Source organism: Musa acuminata, chromosome BXJ3-9 (assembly GCF_036884655.1).
Source record: "Musa acuminata AAA Group cultivar baxijiao chromosome BXJ3-9, Cavendish_Baxijiao_AAA, whole genome shotgun sequence".
NCBI classification, from domain to species: domain Eukaryota; kingdom Viridiplantae; phylum Streptophyta; class Magnoliopsida; order Zingiberales; family Musaceae; genus Musa; species Musa acuminata.
In genome coordinates this window covers 1,416,380-1,442,017 of record NC_088357.1, presented here as the reverse complement: position 1 = coordinate 1,442,017, position 25,638 = coordinate 1,416,380, and the positions used below count along the sequence as shown (strand labels likewise).

General features: G+C 37.5%; 2 protein-coding genes across 3 annotated transcripts; both read right to left on the bottom strand.

Annotated features, from left to right (window-relative positions):
- Positions 1–1,199: 1,199 nt before the first annotated feature.
- LOC135649972 (ethylene-responsive transcription factor ESR2-like) lies at positions 1,200–2,432 on the bottom strand. Its single transcript, XM_065168978.1, has one exon. The coding sequence runs from the start codon at positions 2,430–2,432 to the stop codon at positions 1,344–1,346; it is 1,089 nt and encodes a 362-aa protein (XP_065025050.1). The 3' UTR covers positions 1,200–1,343.
- A 3,572-nt stretch (positions 2,433–6,004) lies between these two features.
- Positions 6,005–12,549, bottom strand: LOC135648329 (serine/threonine-protein kinase STY13-like). Of its 2 annotated transcripts, none has more exons than XM_065165916.1 (6): positions 11,893–12,549; positions 11,669–11,801; positions 11,389–11,584; positions 7,101–7,225; positions 6,855–7,013; positions 6,005–6,769 (listed from the first exon to the last, which is right to left on the bottom strand). In XM_065165916.1, exons 1-6 carry the CDS (start codon positions 12,021–12,023, stop codon positions 6,458–6,460), a joined length of 1,056 nt encoding a protein of 351 aa, XP_065021988.1. In that variant the 5' UTR covers positions 12,024–12,549; the 3' UTR covers positions 6,005–6,457. The 2 variants fall into 2 exon arrangements, with proteins under 2 accessions (XP_065021988.1, XP_065021989.1); XM_065165917.1 differs by having other exon boundaries at positions 6,104–6,769; positions 7,101–7,204.
- Positions 12,550–25,638: the final 13,089 nt, after the last annotated feature.

Sequence of the window (25,638 nt, the reverse complement as noted above, 5' to 3'; positions counted from 1 at the left end):
AAATACATCAGAGAGAGAGAGAGAGAGAGAGAGAGAGAGAGAGAGCAGTGGGATCATGATAAGTTGCTTCTTGTTTGGAGTTTAGGGTTAGTCTAGTTTCGTGTGAAATCATGTCAAATCATTAATTTTATTTTACGGGATCTTAGAGAGAATGTTGTTGCTTCAGTATGATCATAGATTATGTTCTTGTCCATGGATGATTCAGGTATGATCATAGAACGAATCAATATGACATAAAATAATATATCTGCAAGACCTAATCAAAAGTTCAGGTCACGCATGCTCCCATGATTCATCCTCTCCTCTGAATGATAGTGATTATAGTCCTGGAATTAACCTATCTGCTTATAGGGATAATGATTATAGATTTACATCATAACACAATTAAGTGGTATTGAGATTTAATTTTGTTATTGTATCAAAGTAAAAGATCTTGTGTTTCCAATTCTTTCTTTATCCTTCAAGTTTAGTTTTCTCTCTCCCAGTTTGGATCATCAAACAAAGAAGTGTGGACTATGATCTTTCTTCTTCTTCTTCTGTTTGCATGAGAAAACTGGGTCAGACAAACCCTGCATCGCCTTCAATAACAATGGCAAAAAAAGATTAAAGAAAACACTATTACTAGCAAAACACATCAGGACGGACATTCTGATCTGCTAATGTCAAACTCAGATATTCCATCCCATTAATTACCAATTAACTCTTGCCGTACTTTCCATCACTGCATTGTCGCCATGAAATTATGTTATCTGTGGCTGCGGAGATGACAGCTACCTGTTCTATTGAATGCAAACCCAACCAACGAAGAAGAACGAGCCACTTACGTTACCACTGCATCGTAATCAAACAAACCATTTCAGCTTTAATCCGTTTCCTATGATTAATGCAGAGACTGTGATCTCGTGGCTAACACTCAAACATAATCATGCTACTGCAACTTTCTTGGAGCAAATGATGGAGACGTTATTATCTTGGATTAACTCCGCCTGCAATGTGATCTCTCTCTCTCTCTCTCTCTCTCTCTCTCTCTCTCTCTTCCCACGCTTTTGGGACAGCAAGAGTCGCATTGGAGCTCAATGTTGACCTAATTGAGTGAAATGAAGCTTACGGGTGATGACGAGCACATGACAAGAACCAACGTGCAGGCATACGTTGATTTGCACCACCATGCATGGCTCGGAATGTATAGCACGCGACTAATGATCGGATAGCTTCGGTTCGATCCTAAGAAACGATTACAAGTAAAGCAAGATACAGTTTGCAGGAGGAGAAGGAGATCCCTACACTCCTCTTCCTTGCAAGGCTTAGCTACTTAGCTGAAATAAATGGAGGGAAGGACAGGCTTAAGCTTTGCGTAGCTTGGCGGACAAGATCTCGAAGAAGTCCGGGTACTGGATGATGTCCTCCAGGAGTCCCTGAGGGATCATGGGGAAGTTGCCAGCTTCATCGAAGCAATCCGCAGCATCGAACGTGTTCTGCTCTTGCTTCAGAGGCACCTGGATCTCATAACCGAGATGATGATCCACTGCGTTCTCGCCATCCCGTTGGTTGCGCTTATCCTTCAGTGAGCAGTTCGTGTCAGTGCCTCGCTGTCGGTAGAAGCCGTTCACGATCTCCTGGAGGAGTCCGGATTCGGGTGGCTCGGTGTGGAAGAAGTCGCAGTCTTCGTCGAATTCGGTGGGGAGTTCGGGCAGGGAAGAAGCGGCTGCGGCTGGTGATGAACCGGTGCAAATTGGGTGCTGCTGTTGCTGTAGCAGTAGGGAGGACAGGTCCGAGGAAGAAGCAGCGGGAAAGGACGCATCGATCGGGTCGTAATTGGAACCATTGCCAAAAGGACCACCGATGCCACTCGTGGTGGCATTGGTGATTGCAGCGGCAGCAGCAGAAGCGTAACAGGAGAGAGAAGAGCAGGAAGGGTAAGCGGCAGGTGGATCGTGGTGCAAAGGAGAGGAAGAGTGGTGGATGAGGTCCCGAAGGAGAAGAGGGCTGAAAGCAGAGTGCTGATGATGGGGGACGAGCGGAGACTGGTTCATGTGGGGAACGCCTGGCCACGGCCACTCCGAGGGATGCAGGAACAAGTGGTCCGCCGCGGCAGCCGGCACCGGAGGCGGCGGCACGACCGTGGTGGGGGGATAATGGAAGTTGGTGCGGGCCTTGAGCCCCCGCATCGCGCGGGCGGCGATGTCGTACGCGCAGGCGGCCTGCTCGGCGGTGTCGAAGGTGCCCAGCCATCGCCGCTCCTTCGACTGCGGGTCGCGGATCTCCGCCGCGTAACGCCCCCACGGCCGACGCCGGACGCCGCGGTACCGCGTGCCGTCCTTCCCCGGCGCCGCCGTCGCCGCAGCCGCCGCTCGCTTCCCGCCATTGTTGCTGCTGCTGCCAGCGGCAGAGCATTTCCTGTGGTGATGATGGCCGCCATTGCCGTCTTCCATCTCCGCCTCGTATCCAACCTTGCTCTCACATCAATGCATAAGCAACCCGGTGGTGTGAGGGAGAGGAAGGGTTTTGAGGGGGTATTTATAGAAGGAATGAGGGTAGCTTCAATGATCCATTCATGCAAAGCATATAATAAGGTGAGAAGGAGGGGAATTGCTAACGGCTGAAGCCTCACCAACTCTTTATCCTCCCCTATGATTTCATGCAGCTAAAGCAGTTACGGAGCTATCCTGAAACCTAATGGGAAGGGCTTCTCTCCATGATGGTGCAACTACAGAGGAAGTAACGTATTAATCATCCTCTGGTTAATGATGGTAGCAAGCAAATGATCGAACAGAAGATGGTGGTGGCATGCATGGGTTTGACTGCGTTGCCATCTGGGTTTAAAGGTTAATTCAATGAGGTCGTCCGTGCACCGTGTTTTGCATGGCGACAGAGGTGTGGTGGTGGTGTTGCCGCCCCCCTCTGCGTTTCCCGATGGCGGGAGCGCCCCTTGCACTCCATGTCAAACAAGCACAAGCCTCCAAATTCCAATTTAGTATTATCACATATGAGGGGCGGAGAGAGAGAGAGAGAGAGAGGGAGAAGAGACTTCCTCCCCTTCAACTCCATGCATGCACGCTTATGTAGCAGTAGCTATTCTATTCTACTTCATCCTGGAGGTAGGTTTGACCTTTTAGCTGAGGCTGCACAGATATGTCTCCCCGTGTCATTCGTTATACATCACCGTAACACCAAGGGTTCTTACCGTAGAGAGAGAGAGAGAAGGGACTTCCTCTTTAACTCCATGCATGCACGCTTATGTAGTAGCTATTCTATTCTGATTCACCCTGGTTGTAGGTTTCACCTTTTAGCTGAGGCTACACAGATATGTCTCCCCATGTCATGCGTTGGATATACACATCACCGTAACACTAAGACCTCTTACCAACACCGTAATGAATCGCCTCTCCGAGGCAACCTGATTACAACATCGGACCTCTCTCTCTCTCTCTCTCTCTCCGATGAGAAGGAATGCAAGCCAGCTAAGAGGTCTCACCATCGCAGTAAATAACGGTCAGCTATTTCCGAGATGAGATGTGTCTCAAATGGTGGTTGGCAAGTTGATTGATGGGCTTGGTTGTGTGTGTCTTTGGCGTGTAAACGATACTATTACCCAATAGGCTCATGCCTCCCATTAAAGAAGAGAGAGAGAGAGAGAGAGGGAGAGGGGGGTGTGGCTAAGGGGGGAAGAGACCTGCATGACTATGTTACAGAATGATTACACTGGCGGCGATCAGAAATTGTTCCCTGGCGGTCTCAAGTTCTTTTCACTGGCAATTTTAACTAGGAATGTGGCAGGAGAAGAAGAGATGGCAGCCAGTTGTGAGTGTCATTCCCATGAACAGACCTGGCATTGCCGCTGCATGTGTGTGCTCTTCTGTGGTTTTGCCCCGGTGGGTGCAGTTAATTTGGCTCCTCTTGTTCGAGCTGCGAGCTGCTAGGGTTTGGAAACCAAGGATTATTTCACATGGACTTGTCTCTGCTAGCTTGCCTTCTAGGATTGGCTTCTAGGGGTCGTAGCCACCCTGCAAGCATTTGCTGTGCCACATGAGAAGAAGAACAAATTTTCCTTTGATGAATAGAACGATACTATTACCCAATAGGCTCATGCTTCCCATCAAAGAAGAGAGAGAGAGAGAGAGGAGGGGGTGTGGCTAAGGTGGGGAAGCGGCCTGCATGACTATGATACAGAATGATTACACTGGCGTGGATCAGAAATTGTTCCCTGGCGGTCTCGAGTTCTTTTCACTGGCAATTTTAACTAGGAATAATGTGGCAGAAGAGGAAGAGATGGCAGCCAGTTGTGAGTGTCATTCCCATGAACAGACCTGGCATTGCTGCTGCATGTGTGTGCTCTTCTGTGGTTTTGCCCCGGTGGGTGCAGTTAATTTGGCTCCTCTTGTTCCAGCTGCGAGCTGCTAGGGTTTGGAAACCAAGGATTATTTCACATGGATTTGTCTCTGCTAGCTTGCCTTCTAGGATTGGCTTCTAGGGGCAGTAGCCACCCTGCAAGCATTTGCTGTGCCACATGAGAAAGAGAACAAATTTTCTTTTGATGAATAGAACTGTACAAACACACACTATAGTTTCTACTACAGCCTCGATGTAAGATCATATTCCTAATATACCAAAGTTATGAGTCCTTGTATATATATATATATACACACACATATGAGAGAGTGAGTGAGTGAGAGAGAGAGAGATGTAAACTCCTAAGAGTTACTTAGGAGCCTTCAGAGGTTTTGTCCTGTAAAAAGGAGTGCAGTATCCCTTTGTAAGTGCACCAAATCAGAGAAATTGCAAGACAAAAGTAGAGGGAGGACTGCAATCTCTTCAGATTCTTTGTTTATCAGTAAAGTTTTTTTCTTTTACTCATTGCTCCAAGTCTTCTGTATCTGTTGATGTTTGGGTTTCTTTCTCCTCTCCCATTTTTAGATCCTATTTCTCCACACTTGATTGCGCGTAGAAAGGTTAGCTAATGTGCAAGAGAACAGACATGTTTTCCTAAAGAAGATATAAGAGGAGCTGTCTCGATTAATTGCGTGAAGCTGGATTAGCTTGAACAATAATATACTGTCGAATAAGACATTCCTTCGTTAGCCTTAATCGTGCGACAATGGTTTAATTAGCTTCTGTTGTTGAGCAATTAGTAACTAAGCATGATTACCTCTTTGTTTGCATAAAAAGCAATGATAATTTATTTTCATCCAACACATTAATCTAGTAAATAAGTCAAGTGGCCACATTGTGCTGGCTAGAATATTTCAAATCATGGTATGATGATCAAACTAATCTCATATTGCAAGAAGATTGAGAAAAATTATTATTTGTAGTAAAAAAAATTTCATGGAGCAAACTAGTGGATTTGATTCATGTACCATATGGTGTATCTTTTGGCAGAGACCATCCTATAGTTGAAAATGATGGCTTTGTCATTCTATATATACATAGCCTACAAATGTACTTTCGATTTAATTTGGAGATAGATAGACTTTTGGCTAGTAGAAACTTTTCAGGTACTGTTTCTTTTCCTTCGTTATGTTTTTGCCCAATATAACCTAAGCTTTTGATTCCTACCATCACTCTTCTGGGCTAGAGAATGAGAAGTTGGAGGATTACTTTGCTTCTTTAGTATTGTATAGTTTAATCTCAATTCTCTGCCACTATGATCTCACATTGTATGTTTCTGATAAAGATTTTGACAGTATAATATAAGACTTATTTTTTTAAAAAAATATGTATTTATAAAATGATAAATGATGAAGATCTAATAAAAGATCTTACCATCAATATAGACTGATTGATATCTTCACAGATTTATCAGATAAGGTTCTGAATATTCAATATAGCATGGAACCTCTTATGTATAGAAACATGAACACTAATATTATCCACAAGTATAGCTAATTGAGTTGGAGAGTTACATGGGTTAAGCCTTGAAACATTTAGAGGCTGTATGATAGAATTACTTCCTGTTGATGTGATTTATAATTTTGATAGATCCTGGCAAGAAAGCAACACCAAATAGACCTTTGAAGCCAACCATTCTTTGAGAATACCACATCAAATACAATTTGTCAGCTCCATTATGGAGAATTTATGCAAAATCAGGTAATAAAGTCACTGGAATCACCAACCAAATATATTGATGGCAGATGGTATCGAGGATCAGATAAATAATGTGATTTCTAAAGCACCTAAAAGATCGGATCAGATCATAGTATGTAACTCAATAGTTGTGTTCAACTTGAAGAGAAGCCTTTCTTTCCCACCCGTTCCACGGGCATTTTGACAAGCAATTTACACCATATATGAGAGGGAAACAGGTTATTTTGATCTTGTAAGCAAGGCGAAGGGCATATCTTGTTTCTTCCCAGCACGCAGCATGCAGGAACAGGGAAACAGCAGGGTTGCAAGAGTAACCATCTGAGAAACCACCAAACAGTTTGGAGGGTTTAGTGCTCTCTTTAGAGGTTGATCAGAAGCACTGGCCGAAGCAGAAATATCGCTTGTTATCAGTGAACTTGTCAGGCTTTGTGGTATCACCCAGTTCATCTCGGGCTGCCATTAGTGAACTTGTCCCAGGTGATTCAGGTGGTAAAACCACATTCTCTGAGCTGAAGGCACGGGAACGAACCACACGTTCAGGCGGCAAAAGCATGGTAAGATAATCTAGGAGCATCTGTATTATCTGGGTGAAGTTGGGGCGTGAATTTGGGTCCTCTTTCCAACAGGAAGTTAAGATCAGAGCTAGTTCCTCAGGAAGGTTATCCGCGCTTGGCCTGGTGTTCTGAAATAGAGAAAAGTATATTTTTTTAGGAATATTTGAAAAATCGCATGAGTTAAAGCATACGATAGCACAGTGGACTGACTACCTTGAAAGCAGCTGCATAGGCTGCTTGAAGGTTAGACATGCCTTCAAATGGAAGACGATTATGAAGCAGCTCCCACAACACGATCGCAAAGCTGTATACATCCACCTTGTGATTGTAATGTTTCTTTTCCCCATGCCTTAATGTGACAGTGCTGTATAACTGTAAAGAAGAAGATGTTTTGGACTTAAATGATCATCGAGAATGTTAAACAGAAGACTACTGATGTAAACATGCACTTAGAAGCACCTCTGGAGCCATCCAACGGTATGTCCCTGTTTCAGCAGTCATCATCTCTGTTAATGTTTCTTCCCTAGCCAAACCAAGGTCAACAAGTTTCACTGTCCTCTGATCTGCAGTCAATAGCAAGTTCTCTGGGAAAGAAACAAGGATCCGATAATTATAAAGTGAAATTTCATGCACACAAACTCATTCCTCGGCTTAAAGAAACAGGCTGCATGAGTATATAGAAGTTGAGTGAATCCAAAAGCCACATACAAGACAACTTTTGGCGCATGCCTTTGCAGAAGGTAAGATTTCATAGAATCAAGTACAAAGACAATAGAAATGCCTTTCATAAGAAATCCAATTACTGCAACTCTTCTAATGACGTTACAAGAAAGGACTAAAATTAACTTCCCGAAATCCATATTTGAGGGGCTTGGCATTATATTCCTATGGTAAAGGACCTGCATCTCACAAAAGCTACCCAGGGAAATTACAACCCTGTGGAGAATCATAGCTTCAAGACTACTATTTCATAATCCATCATATAATATCTAATAAACACCCTTATTGCAGACCATTTTTCTAGATCAGTTTAAGTGCTTGACTCAATGTACAAGTAATAGGCATCAAAAAGATCTTGCCAAACAAGTTTGGTTCTGTTATCTAGGATGTTAACATTCACTTATATAGGCAGGAACTATAATAAGCATATATGACGATCTATGTGCTTGATTTTGTCTTCAATGTCACTCGTATAAGCAGGAACCAAAAATGTTCAATATAACTCGTGTCAAAATATGTGAACAAGAAGTTATTAATAACCTTGCCCAGTCTATGTTTTGACTTTGACAGAGTAGAGATCAATCCCAAAATTCATCTAATACCCTCTCTTTTGTTTTCTTTTCATCTGTTAACAAAAGAGAGAAGCATTTCTTAACAGAAGTCTTCAGATATCTTCATTAAACTATTCTATAAAGTTATCAAGTGCATTCCATTTTTGTCATGCCCCTGTATCATCAGCTCATGTTCCCAAAATGTAAAACTCCATATGTATTGCAAAACAAGGAATCAACAGAAGAGTATGATGTGGGAATTCAATGGTCCAGCATCATCAGCTCATGCTCCCAAAATATAAATCTCCGTGTGCATTGTAAAAAATAAAATAAAATCAACGGCCAAGTATGATATAGAAAATTATGTATCATCCATCCTCTGAAAAAGGAGTAAGATAAGTTTTACCTAGAAGATTTGATAAAGAACCTCTAGATAATCATTAGAAAACTGAAAACATACTGAACATAAACATAAAACGAAACATAAAAACTCCAAAAGAAAAGAGTAATTAGGGTTCCAAAATAAAGAAGAAATGACAATAAACTTCATCCTTACAAAATCCTTCAAAGAAAATCAAAAGAAAAAGAATTTCAATATTACATGTATTAGAATATACATGCAGAAATGAAATACATAATCCTACTGCAGGAAATTGTACTTAACAAGCTAAATATATGTTCACCTGGACAATCACATTTTGATTCAATAAAAAAGAATGCCATTCAACCGAACAACTAACCTTTTTAACAAAAGAAATAACATGAGCTAATCTGGTCTCCTATATGGCACATACTGTTATAGTAGCTAATCGCACTGCTATTCTATTTTAATAATCCTTAATTTCAAGATCCTGACAGATTAGTGACTGATGAAACTATCTAATTAAGAAGAGCAAAGGAGTACCAAAACTTCCTCAAGATTCTAGAAGACAACATGAGAGGAGTGTGAAGTGTGAACCACAACTCATTCTCTTGCAGAGCACACTTTGAAACAAATATCTTAGTCTTAATCCTGCACACGGCATGCATGTGATCTCTGATGCAATGTGCTCTTGCTGCAGTGATCATTCAACTGTGTATCTAGGATTTGCTCATTTTCCTTGGATGAAACTTGGATTAGTATCAAAATTCAACAAACTTGCCATCGATGGAAAACTTCCAAACAATGATTTATTTTATATCTTACTTCTGGATCATTTTGAATTAATCTCTTCAGAATTTTTCCCTGCAACTATTAGCCACCAAAATTGATAAGACCAAACACACATATACCTAGCATCAATATTATTTACAGTAGGTCAATGGAGATAATTAGTCTTTTTATCCACCAATAATGAGAATATCATGGTCACCTTCCCAAATGTACCTACCATGATCAAACATACTATCTTGATGTTTGAGCATTTTTACCTTAGAACCATTTTCTTTCCAAAGACTGGAAAAGGTCAAGACAATACCATCTTCTAGATTGAAAAGTAATAAGTTATTTCACATCTGAATTTTCTTAACTATGTAAACGTTGGCATTTTCATCCGTTGAATATCTATTATTAAATTGAAAAAAATGGAAGAAAACAAAAATAATGTTATACATCAATTATGATATTCAGTTTGAGAAATCAATTTTCTGAGAAAAATACAGTGAACCATATGAAGATCTTCACAGTTCATGATCTTATTAACACTGCATACATTTTCCTCAAGGAAAAAATTATATATGTAATATTTTTTATTAGGAGACCGACAGCAATTCAAATGACTGGTCCAATAGAAGTTCAACAAATGCAAGTTCCTATTATGCAACTATTACTAACTCTAACTTGGAAGGTCTGGAACAATGTGGTCCAAAATAATAAAGCCAATCCTTGTGAACCATCACAATTATCTTCATACTTTCGATGTGAGCCTAATCAAGGTATCAATTTTTCCTTTTCAAAGGCTTAATGTCCTTGTGAAGTTCTAAGTTCTACCATATAACCCAGAATCATTTCTTTGGTACTTGGTATGTGAGGTCCACAACCTAACCTAGTGGTGGCTTATGTCTCTTATCCTATCCACGAATATCTCTTTCCTACTTGTACTCATTCACCAATGCATGTTCAATACTAGGTTCACCTTGACACCAATCAAGGAATGAAATTTCGGTCAAAATGGTATGGTACGATGTGCTCGGTTCATGGACTAGGAAATTTTAGTTGAAATCAACTCGTTATAAGGCCGACCAAAATAAGCTGGTATAAGGTACATCATGTGGTACACCTTGAAGGCCATGGATGCCTTTTACGTTTGACAGTGGAATCAGATATATATTAATAATGTTATCTCCATGTATTATTTTGCTCAAATCATAAAGTTTCGCCATCTAATCCAACATTTCAACTCTTTTTTGAGTTACACTTTGATTTCAAAAACATGGAGTTCTCTAGAGAGAGCTCTAGACTATCATTCAAAAAGAATGAAATAAATAACATATATGTCAATCATGTCTATGATTCATAGTATATCAAATGTAAAGGGAACATGGATTTAGTTTAAATGCTGCAGAGGAGTTGAGTGACAAGAAGGAATTTGATCTATGCATCAAGAAAGATCACAAAGTAACCCAAGGATTCAGCATATGCACCCAATGTCAATTTTTAGGATCTAATAATACCCATATCCATGGATTCAAACACCAAACTATGCCGAACAATATTTACTGGTTCGACCCCATACCAGTACATAGCATTATTTACCCTGTCGGATTAGCAAGGGAACATGAAACTTTTTTTATATTATTTTTCCAGCAGCTTAACTTGGTTATACCATCCCACACCAACATACTTTGCTCGTCCGACAATGGACACGTATTAGTTATAACCTGTTTTTAAATCCTTGCTCCTTACCCATTTAAAAGGAAAAAACAAATATTCCATCATCAATTTATGATAATCCAATATCATATCATAGTGTCTACTAATAGCAAAGATATAATTATTTACCAAGTAAAAGAACTTCTGACATGCACATAGATGTTGACATGGTGGAATCAGCAAAAGAAGTATAAAAATGCACATGTTTTGATATCTCAATTTAAAGATAGTAAAGATTGAAGGTAACTATGCAATACTTCAATTCTTAAGAATAATAGTTCCGCTGTAGTACTTCTCAGTGAGATATTGAGTAGTTTATAAGCTCGAAGGAAGAACTTTGAAACACATCTTTCCAATCAGGATGCAGGAATACATGAATTTTTGGGAATAAAGTTTGTCTCTCCAGTAATTAGATAAATGTGTACTGAATGTAAATTATTATAGACCATTCTAGGTAATACTCTGAAACAACTACGACTGAGAGTTGTGATATAGAGATGACATTCTATATACAGCAAAACAATAAATCAGAGGACATATAACATGCATATCAGTAAGGTTGAAGGTATATGACTTGTAATTGTGAGAATTCTAGATATTAAAGAGATAATTCCAAGAAAATTACCAGGCTTCAGATCACGATGAATGATCCCATGAGAATGCAAGCATTCCATAGCCCGCGCTATATCCAGTGCAAAGCCAACAGCAACTCGAGGCTCCAAGCTCCGTGGCCTCAAGTTTACCAAGTATTTGCGGAGCGACCCCCCCGGCAGGAGATCGGTGACCACCACCATCACAGGCTCCTTGCAAGCTCCAATAAACTGAAATCGGCAACACCATCGCGCTAACGATCAACGGAAACGAAGAAAAATGCTAGGACTAGGGCGCCACCAGTGGAGTCGAACCTTGACGAGGTTCTTATGCTGAACACGGGCGAGCATCGCCACCTCCCTCATGAATCTGGCCTCCTTCTTCGCCACCTCCTCGGGGGTGTCCCCCTTGTGCATGACCTTGACAGCAACATTCTGATTCTTGTACCTACACACCATAACCAAATGCAAGATGCAAAGCATAAGCGAGCAAGTCAACAGTGTCTCCAAGAATCATCGATCCCGGCCAAGCGACTCACTTGCCCTCGTAGACTTTAGCGTGAGCGCCCTCCCCAATCTTCGGCCCGACGAAGAGCAACTTGGGATCGATGAGCCACTTCGGATCCAGGCGGAACTCGTCGAGGGCAAAGAATCCATCGCAAGATTCCATGTCTGCGCGAAATTAACAGGATCTAGCATGTATCTCGCCTCCTACAGCGAATCATGAAGAGTGCAAGAGAAATAGAACCCCAGAGCAGAAAGGGGCTGCCTTTCTTCTCTTCCTCGCACTGTAGCTGCTAATTCCGAGTGGATCGAGGCAAAACAAGTGCAAGAGCAGAGGCCATGCCCTGCACCTCAGCTGGCTGTCTTCCCAAGGCTCCCACACCCCATATCAGATGCATCCCATGGATTTCTATCACAAGAAGAATGGAACCGCAGCAGGTGCATGTCCCCCAACCCCCCACGACATGACAAAGCCCAAATGCCACCGCCAACGCCAGTCCCCCTCTTCTCTCCTCTCCTATCCCTTCTTCCAAGCAGCAACGGGACAGCGACAAACGGGCCTTGGGAAGATGGCAGGAAATTGAGAAGGAAAGGAAGAGAACAAAACAAATCTCCGCCACCCGAGATTTGTTGGAAGACAGGAGGCGGTCTCTCTCGGTCTGCGATGCAGCCGCCGCGGAGACGATAAAGAGGAATCCTACCCAGCACGATGCCATCATACATATATTAATATCCCCCTTCATCACTCGCACATTTATGCGTTTACTTCTCCTCCTTTTTATTATTATTATTATTATTATTATTATTATTATTATTATTATTATTATATATATATATATATATATATATATATATATATATATATAGTGCAAGAGAAAGGTGGGGAGCATCCAAACACGCAATGTTTGGAGAATTGGAGGCTGTGGGCCAAAGAAGCTTAGGATATGGAGAAGTAACATCAACAGATCCACCAGCTCCCAGTCTAGTTTAATGCAGACGCCACCATGCTAAGGGAGCAGCAGAGAAAAGATTACTTCTACTCTATGAGGTGCAGCCTGAGGATTATGTAAGGAGGCAGAGTGTGTGGTGGAAGCTTGCAAGAAGAAGACACCTTGTGGGGTGTTATGTAGACATCACAGAGGCGTAAGAAGAAGAAGAAGAAGAAGAGGAAGAAGAAGACTGTGCATCACCATGAGGCGAGGGAGACAGCGCCCAGTGCGCATCATTAAACCTTCGCTTTGCTCGATAAAATAATGAGTGCACGCGTGTGGCAGTGGGAGATGTGCATGGGAAGGTGGGAGGAAACATCTCGATCGCACTCGGTGCTTAGTTTACTTCCCCTGCTTTCTCGTCGATGCATCATCGTGTAGCACAGAGAGAGAGAGAAGGTAGTAGCAGAATCCGCTGATGTCTACCTGCCGACAGCTGCCCGATGGTGTAGCAGTGTGTTGCGAGGGGTTACGTCGTGAAGTGATGGGGATGGAAGTGGCAGTGGAGCCACACACGTCACGGGTAATGGGTAATGGGTAATGTGAGTCATGCGGTGGGACACATTTCAGTTGACCAAGATTTTGTTATTAAGATCTGATGAGAGTTAATGCATGTAATTTATTTATATTGTTTCTCTTTCCAGAGTATCGTATCGAATTTGGGTCATTTATTAGTACCAGTTCGAGCTGAACTGATTGGGTTCATCTCTTTGGACTCATTTGGGTCATTGATCATAGGACTGTTCCTTTTTTTGAGAGAGAATTTTGTAAGAAAAAGGTGTTAGAGGTTTCTTTTAAGATCCTGCCCCCATAATTAAGACAATAAAAATACTCATAATCTGATTAAAAATATAATAATAAAAACTTAAAAGTACATCATTACGTGTTTGGTTGATAGAGAATATAGAATGAGTCAATTATCATTCGTTACATCAAGATCGATATTTTTTTATTCATAAGGGTCAGGGTCTAAAAAAAGGATCGGATTAATTTTTAAACTATCAAACTGTTGAGTTGCCAAGACACCTCTTAGGAATGACCAAAAGATAGTTCGGATTAATTACTAATAAGTTATCTTACATAATGTTCTTAAGAATATTTCATAAAATCAAGGGACTGTTTAAATCGATTATTAATATATTTTAAAAATATTAAAAGACAGTTTGAATCGGTTACAAACCCTTCACTCTGGAAGATTTATATGAGATATTATTCTTTCTCTAAATGTTAGAATAAAGATACATTCAAATCTTTCAAAAGGAGAGTGAAAAATAAGGCTATTAACTTTGAATGTCGAAGGGATCGAGAGAATTTTCGTAGTCTAGATATCAATGATACATTTTTCAATAATAATTAAAAAAAAATTCTATGTATCTTTTATGATAGTTAAAAATATTATTAAAAGATAATAATTAAAAAAAAATTCTATGTATCTTTCATGATAGTTAAAAATTTCGTTAAAAGATAGTGAGATAAACTCTCGACAAGGTAGTGCCACCAACCAATAAAAAAGGATGAGACCTGATGCTCGATAGGAAATAATAAAAAATAATAATATTTTAAGTACGAAAGATGAGTTTTCATGAGGATAATTTATAATATGACATGAACTTAGTTGGTGGATTACGGTGATAGATCATCTTTCTTCCTAGATTGAGGTAACGTTGTGGATGTAGACATGTGGCATTACGAGATTGACGTCGATCTTTATCAGAGAGATAATGGAGGATAAAGTTCTTTGAAGACATGTCAAGGTTCAAGTTGCCATGCGAGGGCATTGTAGGAGGAGCTTATGGGAATCCCATGCGGCCATGATTTCTTTGACTCGAGGCCTCGTCATCCCTTCCATCTTGATTTCCTCCTGTTTATGTGTGTGTGTGTGTGTGAGAGAGAGAGAGAGAGAGAGAGAGAGATGACCGATAAGAAGTAAATAAAATTTTCTAAATTAGTCCAAGAAAGAAAAAAAGGTTTATTTCTTTTTTTGCCAAGAATTTTGAATTTTTCCTTCTATAAACTCTATTTTATATGCTTCGACACGATGAATAGAACTATTAAAAATAAAAAATTGCAATCCTTTCTTGATTTTATTGTGACCTCTATTTTTTTAAGAAATTTTATTCGCTTCATTAAAAATATATCAAAATATTAATACACTATGTATAATTTTTATATTTTGGGAAAAGGTATTAAAAATATTTTTTAGTGATCAATATGTGTATGTCATGAAACACTACTCCAAACATCTGTGATGGTGTTGGTACAAAAGAATTTCTAAAACTAATTGTGGAAAGTCACGCAATGCATGAAATGGATATATTAGTGACAAAATTTAGCATAAACTCCAACCTATCAATTTTATCCAAACATAGATCCTTTCAAAATATGTAAATTTAACCAATTTGTAGATATCATTATAAAGTTAACCAATTTCATGAGTGTCTTTTCAATTTGGTTTATCGACGTCTCGTCCGATTCTTCGACGTATAATCTTCTCTTATGACTTATTGTCCAATTAGCCAGTTGATATCTACAACTTTGATTTCCTTAACGTAATTTTCACTCTTCTTAACCCGAGGCCTTTTGTCAATGTGTCGACTGATCATTCGTCTCGACGTCTAATCTTCTGACATATTCCACTTCGGCCCAACATGATTCTTCTTGTTTTAATTATCTCTCTTTGATCGAAGCTAGTCCTACGTCACTCAAAACGCAGATTAGATCACAAACATTATCAATTGGTTTCATCATCAGATTCAATAATGTATATATATATATATATATATATATATATATATATATATATATATATATATATATATATATATATATATATATATATATATATATATATATAGTATCAAAATTGATAATTGTGAGGACAAGCATAATATTTATAATTTTATAAATGCATAAGTGATCTTTGGTAAAATGATATAATAACAATGGCAATAAATAAGTCTCAATCATTCTCAATCATTTATTGTTTACTAAGGCCTATAAAAAATCATAAGTTTAATCAAGTTTAAAATAATTAAATATATATTTATAATTTTTATTAAGATTTTTTTAATCTTTCTCTATCTCTCCTTTTACCACTAACATTAATCATTTTATGATTCTCTTTTATTATCCAAAGCGATACATACTTATTAACGCATAAAAATATATTTTTTTTTCTTCATAGTAATTTCACATATTTATCTCAACATTCTCATGTCATATATATATATATATATATATATATATATAATCTTTTAACTCTCAAACACCAATGTTCATAAGATTTGATATAATTTTACATTAATTATCGGTGAGTTAGCATAATCCTACATATTTTTTAATCTAGTCTTGGGGCCGACATAGATGGTGCTATTTTAGTATAATGATAAAAAAAATAAATTTGAAAAGTGATGAGATCAGGATACAAAGAATATGCTCGAAAAATCAACTTTCAGTCTAAAAAAAGGAAAAGAGGGATGGAGGAAATGTATCTCTCAAAATAATTTCTATATACACTAATGTTAATGTGCCATATATACGTTCGATGAATATCATGCATTTTTTTTTCACTTGGTTAAGTGATCTTTAAAAAAGATGTTAATCGTCCTTTTCCAAAAATAAAAATGTGGAGTGGGAAATTCTAACGAACAATAGAATGGTTTTAATTTTCCTTTTGTTCTTTGGCACCTCTTCAAATGACTAATCACTTTGTTATTTTGTGTTTCTCGGGTATAATATAAATAATCATATATATATATATATGTAATTTTTTTTGGATCATATTTGATTAGATGTGACATTCAGAATTATTGAAGATCAAACCCAAACAAGAACAAGAAGATGAGCATTAACGAAACTGTTGCGATCGATCAATCAATCAAACACGAATGGCAAAGCTGTAGAATGAGTACTACTACAACACAAACACACACACAGCTAGAGAACACCAATCTACCGCACGCCATGCATCTGCTTATTCTTCTTCTTCGTTGGTCTCACTGCTTGTCTGTCCCCTTCTGCAACTTATCTTTGATCCATTGAAACCCTGTGCTCGATCCCTCCTTCACCTTCTTCAAGCCCGACGAAGCCACGACCTTCGTCTTCTCCAGTCCTTTCTTCAACCCTCCACCGCTTTTCTTGTTCTTCTTCTCGCTCTTCTCCTTCCCCTTGGCAAGGTCGGCGTGATCGCTGGTGTCCCACTGGTCCGCCCATGACGGCCCCCCCGAACAGACGTTTTCCTCCATGTCTTGCCTTGTCGGATGAAGATGATAGGGACGTCGAGATGGCGCGAGTTTATGTAGGGGCAGCAGAAGGTGAGGTGAGATCAGAAGAACGTCGAGGTTCATGTACGTGGTGAAGGAATATTACATGACAGCTGGTGCAGTACTTCGTCCATCACCTTGTGATGTGTGTCTCACGGCATATCTTTGTTTCACCGGGAAATATTGCTTTCTTTTCTTGTGCGTAGAAGAGGGAATGGATTGGCACGGAATGTGATCTTGTGAGATTTCATTGTCGATTTGTTGTCTCAGTAAAATTGATCTGATCGATTTATTTTTCCAAATATTCGTGTCCCTTTGTCACTTCGATTGGAGGGCAAAAAGATATATATATTTCAAGTCTTATTTCTAATGAAAGATTACGTCGAAAATTCTTCCAACAAAAAATCATATCAAGTTAGTATACATTTGTTTGTAGGCGTCAAATGCTACCTAAGAAGGCTGCTTAACGAAGCATTGTCCATCATATTAATAAGGGAATATTCATGTGACACATGTAGCAAAATTTTGGTCATATTTGATGATTGATATTATTAAAATTGATAAGCATTTTTTAGGAGTTCTAATTATCTTTAAACTAGCTGATAGAGTTCTTATTAAATTAGGACTCCTTAGTGAATTAGGATATGTTGCAACAGTTTTGGTGAGAGGGAGGAGCAAGACATTTTGGGCTCCTAAGAGCGATATCTAGGGTTTTTAGAGAGGATTGAAAGAGTTTTTTTTTGTGAGAGATGAACAAGGAAAGTAGTTTGATAGTTGATATTACTAAGATTGTTATATATATTTAGGAGTCCTAGTTGTATTTAAATTAGTTGGTAGAGTCCTAATTATATTTAAATTAGTTGGTAGATCATCTATATTATTAAAGTTGATAAGTATTTTTAGGAGTATTAATTGTATTTAGATTAATTAGTAGTGTCCTAATTAAATTAAAACTCTTTAATGAATTAAGATTTGTTCCTATGGTTTTAGTTAGAGGGAGAGACAAGATACTTTCAGTGCTCCTAAGGATAATTTTTAGGTATTTTATAGAGGGTTAGAGAATTTTTCAGGTTTATACGAGAGGTGAACAAAGGAAGTCATACTTTGAGTGGGGATAAATTAAAGAGCTTTGTAATTGATCTCATATATTAAAAATTATATTTTTTTCATAGACGTTAGCAAGAATTTATTAAATCATATTAATCTTATGTTAACTTTCTGGTATATTCTTGTGTCAACTTTCTCTTTTGATTTTTAGAATTCTTTTATTTCTTAATTAAATGGTATTAGAGTTCAAAAGATTCGATGATTAAAAATTCAACAAGGATATTATTGGTTATTTTTTTACTGGTTTTACTAGGAAGAAATTTAATAGAAGATATAATTTTAGTAGGTAAATTAAAAAAAAAAACATAGTAAAAACATTGAAAGGACGAGTAGATAAATTTAAAAAATTGACTAATGAAAATTGAAAGGATGAGAACTATTCATATTTGCATCATAGATAATATTATCAATAATATTATTGATGATGACTTTACCACAATTATTTAGTAAAAGGAGAAGGTAAGACATTTTCGGTATCCTAAGGATGGTTTCTAGGGTTTCGACAAAGGGTTAAAAGAATTATCAAGATTTATATAAGAGGTGAATAAGGAGAGTCGTACTTGAAAGGGGATAACTAAATAATCTTTTAATTAATCTCATATATTGAAGAATATAATTTTTTTCCATTGATATTGGTAAGGATTTATCGCAGCGCATTAATTTTGTGTTAGCTTACTAGTATGTATCTTTGATTATTAATCTCTCGTAAATTTCTCTTTGGATTTTGATTTTTTCTTTCTCTCCCTCCTCCAAACATGACATACCTAAAAAGCATCGATTAGATTCCACGTGTCAAGTTCATGATTGTATTATTTACCTCATATTAAATTTTAGCTTAAGGACATAGTCATCTCAAAGCATAATGTTCTCAATTATTATAACCTCGTTCCAAGAATTTTTATCATTTATAAACCTTGATTTCTCACTTTTATTTTATTTTATTTTTTTCTCAATTTTCTCTAAATACTTTTTTTTTTGGTATTTCCTTCCTCAATTACGACCACTTAACTTTGTAAATGAAAATTTTATGCAGTTATAATATCTTTAAGCTCATACATCTATAATTGTATAAAATATTATTTGACTTTTCTCAGCTTTCTATTTGTTAAATATTTTTTTATTATTCAAGATTCTTTTTTGTGTTATTCAATATAAATTCTAGTTCTTTCTAACCTTGAGGGCATCAACCATATTCAGATATACTGAGATGAATCGATGGCAACAACAAATTGATGCTTTGTTGAAGTGGCAGACGGAGGAAGTGATTGAGAGCCAGGAGGAAGTGATTGACAGCCAGGATACGGCTTTAATTATTCTTCGTTACTGGCCACGTAAAGGGATACAATTTTTGTTTTACATATGGTTGAGTATACAAGATGACGTGGTCAATAATGAAGACTTCTTCCATGTGTTAGCTTCTGAAGGCCTTTGGTCGTATTCAGACATCGTAGGGACGGAAAGGAAATATGTGAAGGCCCCCGATTCTGCACTATTTGTATTTAGTGTCATAAAATATTGTTATATCTTGACGAAGGCTTATTCGGATTCAACAATCCCACCACAATGTTTCTATCTACGTATGTTGGTCGATTCCAACAAGATCATATTTCCAACGATCTTGTCGAGAGGGGTAAACAAGTTAAGAGGTTTGATATTAGAACGGAAGGAGATGGATTTTCAACACAAATATCATATCATACATATTCCAGAAGGTATGTTTACCAATCTTATACATCTACGTATATTATGTTTACGAGCTATCAGAGTCCAGCAGCTACCTGATACAGTGGGCAAATTGCTTGTCTTAAGATACCTCAATCTTTCTCAGTCCGAGATCCAAGTACTTCCTGAATCCTTGTGCAAGCTCAAGAATTTACGAGTCTTAAATCTAGCCTATTGCGAAAAGCTTCGGAACCTACCGAAACGAATACATAATCTTGAGAATTTATATATTTTAAAACTAGCTTATTGTACAAAGCTTCAAATGTTACCTATTTCGGTCACCAACCTCGTAAAACTACAAGAGTTAGATCTGGAAGGTTGTCGATGGCTTGTTGAATTACCCAAGGGTTTGAGTAACATGAAAAAGTTGATAGATCTCAATGTGTATAAATGTCCATTGAATCAAATGCCACATGAAATAAGTCAGATGAGCAACCTTCTGAAGTTGTCTGGATATAACGTAATTGGTGGTCTTGGAAAAACCTTCTCGAAGTTGCAATCGTTGATGAATCTAAAAGTATTATGGCTACAAAATCTTGAACAAGTGTCAAATTTAGAAGATGCTTTCACTCTTTTAAAATTGCATGATGTACTTCCACGACTCACGTATTTGAGGTTAAAGTGGAAACGGGACAATACGGATGACATGAGAACCTCTGAATTGGTTTCGCTACGGGTACTCGAAGGCCTCCAACCCAATCCAAACTTGAAAAAATTAGAGATTATTTTATATGCTAGTGAGGAATTTCCCGAATGGATAAAAAATGGATTTGACTGTCTTCACAAGTTGAAATGGATCAAACTAATCAATCTCAAGAAATGTAAAAGGCTACCGTCACTTGGAGGACTACACGATCTCAAGATTATCGAGATAAGTGGTATGGATTTAATCAATGCTATGGATGAAGCATTCTACGGTGAAAATGAAAATGGGACATTTCCTAATTTGGAAAAACTCATATTGTCCGATATGCCTGCACTAGAAAAATGGTTAAAGGTGGAGCGGCGACGAGAACGTTTGTTCCCGAATCTTGATGAATTGACAATAATCCAATGCCCAAAATTCGAAGCTTTAGAGGTGGATCTGGAGGTCACAAGATTGAGTATTTGGTTGGACAATAAGATGCTGCGGACATCTGAATTCAAGGGTTGGCATAACCTCCAAAGTATAGAGCACTTGGAGATAGTTGGATGCCAAGAGATGAGGTGTTTGCCACAGGACATGAAACGATGTGTTAAACTTCAGAAGTTGAGAATTATCGGATGTGACAATTTGGACTGTTTGCCGGAGTGGCTGCAAGGATTTGAACGTCTGGATTCTTTATGTATATATGGCTGCAGAGCTCTGTCATCCATGCCAGAGAAGCTTAAACGATCGCCAAACGTCCATGTTAAAGGTTGTCCGAAGCTGTGACTTTAACCAGCGGAGCAGAGTACGTTCTCCTACCTTGGAATATTTTATGCTAGGATTAGAGCAGATTGAGATAGAATTAGCAATATTTCATTTCACTGTTCAGAAAGCACCATCTGATTTCGGTAGCAGCATCAAATTGCAGATGTTTGGGACTTGGAAAGGAAACATTATTTTGGAATTCTCCACTGATGCTGTGGTAAGTCGTAGTTTCATTTCTTTTCCTGTAGTCAGAGATAATTGCAAGATTTGCTGGTAGTCAGTCTAAGATGAATTATATTTAATGAAACTGGACCAAGCAATTTTCCACCTGAATGTTGTTGTAATTAGTTCGATGCAACATAGAAAGTGTGTGTATGATTGTTATGCCATGTAACCACTATTATGACTGACTTCCGATGATGTCTAAATTTGAAGATGTTTTCGATGCCTTGGGGTCTTTTGTGGTTCTCTAATATGCTTGCTTTTCTAGCAGACAACAAATTATCTTGGATTGGGTTCTTTGTTTTGTTTTTGTGTGCCAGTCAGCTACAACTTTGATCATAGAGAACCTGTGTGACCATAGTGGCTGAAAGTAAGATTGACTTGCAAATGAAATCAAATCAGGATTTTAAGATTGAAAGTGCACAAATACAAAACATCTGCCTATTGAGGTGACAGAGATTTCCTACAAACTAAATGGTAGAGGATCTCTTCATCAGCCACCTTCCCACCAGTTATTTTAGTAAACTATAAATCTGAAATTAGATATGGTAGAGGATTTATTGTACCAGACTATGTAGGTAGATATCGGATTATATTTTATTATTATTTTCTCAATGATATTGGATATTATATTATAGTGTACCATACCACTTGAGATACTAGAATCATATTAAGTCCAATAAATCGATATTAGATCAATATTTAAATCGCTAGACTTTTCTTTCGTTGTAGCATTTGTTTGATTTTGTTATGAATTTTCTAGATGTCTTTTGTGACCAAGTATTATTTTTGTTCTAGGCTTTTGTAAAAGCTGAAAGACTAAGGTTTACTTTAAGCATTATTTTGATATCTTAATTTGTTTAATTTTCTAGGTCAAGCGTAGCTAACATCATCTGTTTTACTTGTTTTCCTTTTTTCAGAAGGAAAGATGGACTATGGCTCAAGAATTCGTCTGATAAATCAAGACAAGAACAAGTATAATACACCTAAATATCGTTTTGTTGTTTGCTTTATATCCCGACGTTGAGTTGTTTATATTTTATTTATTTACATTGGTTTGAAGTATCATTATGTGTTCTTAAGTGAGTTCGTGGTTAAACCAACAAGAATATTGTTGTACAAATAATATCTTTCATAATTATTGTTGGAGATTTGGTCCTTGCATCAGCCTATGCACACGAATTGCCTCGTTATGGGCATGGAAGTAGGCCTTACCAATTATGCAGCAGGTTATCATGCATTTCTTCATGAAAACTTTTATGCTTTCCTCTATTATATAATTGTTCGTGTTGTTCTTCTTTCTATTGCTATTTACTCAAAATACAGCTTATTGCACTGTACTTCTTTTGGCTCGTCGTGTTTTGAAGAATCAAACACATGAGAATATCGGGTTATCGCATATAAAATAATATATGCGATAACAATAACAACATGCTTATAAATTGTTCTAAAACAATGGGATGCAACTTAAATGCTTGACTTTACCTTTCGATCATGTTTTCGAGAGAATGGATCGTGAATCCATAACAACACTAGAGATAGGCACCGAGAGAGGAGTGGGCGAGAAGGACAAGAAGGATTACTTTTGCCCTGTTTAGCAAGTTTGGCATGGATAATCTATATCACTCTTACTGGAACATGAACTCGTTGAGTCAAGTTTGAGAAGGCATTCGATACATTCTTGAGCTTCACGACTCTTGATCAAGTTTCGTAGGCATTCACTCCACAATATTGCAAACAGACACAAGAAGACGAGGAAAAGCCATCCACATATCGAGCAAATCCAAGCCTTTTTATTAACCTTCCAAACATCAAGATCGACTCTTCCAAAGGTATCTCAAACAACAGCCTTGATTTGTATCAGATGATTACTATATGGTATACATATTACAACTTATAATCTAATCTGGCTTGTAATGAATGACAAAGCATTGCTGTTCTTTGCCCGGAGGAACTGATCTTTATTAGGAACTGATCATAGTGAGAGCCAACTTGAACACAACTATTTTATCTTAGTAAGAACTTGAAAGTGCAAACACCACAAGGATCCCACAGATTTCACATCAGCAACATTTCCAGCATCATGATTGATTGGGTCAAACATTTTGGTTCACCATTATGTCTAATCAACCTCTTCATTAGAAATGTCTCCAGAATCTAACAGAAAAAGACTTTCATGTTTGGACAATGAAAGGAAAGAAATGACATGAATATAACATAAGGCAGAACACTAGAAACCAGGGAAACAGAAACCCAGGATGCTCCATCTGATCTAGCCATAACAAAAGGAAAGAATTTATAATTACTACAGAAATAACATGGATAATTTACAGTGGAACTATGAGTGCCAACACCATGACAAAACAAAGAGTTTTTGACAGCAAAAATCAAGTACAGCAACTGAAACGAGATTTAAGAGTACAAATTGCTGATTAAAATTTGTTTGTCCACATTTTGGGAAAGACAAAATGCACTCATGTGAACAATTATCACAATTAACTCTACTTAAGTAATTAGAAAAACTCAGTTTAAGTAACTATTAGTAAGAGGTGCTTAAATCCACGGCGGAGATGTTCTAATTTTTCTATTATCAGTTGCCTACAGTGAAAATGAAGCAGGAATGCACCAAATTAATTAGTAAGAGAACATTGGAGATGGGTTTGTGGCAAGAATCACAGAAGGGAAGATTGAATCACATGCCAAGGATCCAATGTCCTACTTAATCTTCCTTTAAGCCAAAAAGAACTAACCAACATCTGAACAGGGCATTGCCTTAAACATACAGAAATAAACTGTACATAAAAAAAAATGGATGTTTCAATTAGAAGCTATAAATATTCATGCCTAATTAACTCCGGCAAGTTAATTAGTTAGAAGCTCTGCATGATTTTCCAAAATGATTCGAACTTGGGCAAGATCTTCATGATAAACCTCGATCATATGTTTTAGGACGAGACTCATGTATCACTTGAATGGTAGCAAAAAAAACCAAGCAGTCCATCTGGCACGGTGTAGTTTGGAATTTTAGAAAAAAATAGGGCATCAAATTTAAACTAAAATTAATAGTAGAAAATCATATATCATAAGAAAAAAAAAAAAGTAACAATATTATTCAGTCATAATGTATATAAAAAATATAAATTGAATAAATTTTATCCTTATGGATGAAATATATTTTAGGTACATAATATCTTGAAAATATAATGCTTTAACAACCTAACAAAAAATAATTTCTTGTCAGTTTCAGTTCTTTTTTTTATTATAGTTCTCTTCAATTTCAAATATTGCATAAAGTTTTGATTGGTATGAAAGTTTTGTTAGATAAATCATACCTGTGTGCACCTTTATTGTACTCCTGGAAGGAAGCAAGAGTAAGTTTGTAGTCGCCATAGGTTTATCTTTGCTGTACAGAAGAATGCAACTTACTGTTAGCATCAGTCATGGGATTCACTAGCTTGTATTTGTCATGAGATATTTTCAACATCATTATCGAGCCAAAGCCTGCCACCTTCGACCGATCACAATCATCTAGCAAAACATTTTTGACACCTTACTGTAAATCATAATCATATAGTAGACAACGAGTAGCTATGAACGAATGATCTCAGCTACCTGATCAAAGTTCAGACAGTGGATAATCTTACTTTGGTCTCAAGTGAATGGATTATTGGGTCTGGTTTGCACTCATAAAGATAATTGATGCCCCTGAATCAAAAAAGAAACCAATACTTTGTCAAAAAGAAATTCATTTTTCATATTGATTTGGTTCGCAATTTGTTTTACGTTATATAATCTTTTTAACTCTCTAACACCCGTGTTAATAAGATTTAACATAGTTTTACGTTAATTATCGGTGAGTTAGCGTAACCCTACATATTTTTTAATCTAGTCTTGGGGCTCACATCGATGGCGCTATTTTAGTATAATGATAAAATAAATAAATTTAAAAAATGATAAGATCGGGATACATTTACAAGTCTTAAATCTAGCTCATTGTGAAAAGCTTCTTAAGCTTCCGAGAGGAATACATAATCTTAAGAATTTACATGTTTTAAAATTAGCATATTGTACAAAGCTTCAGATGTT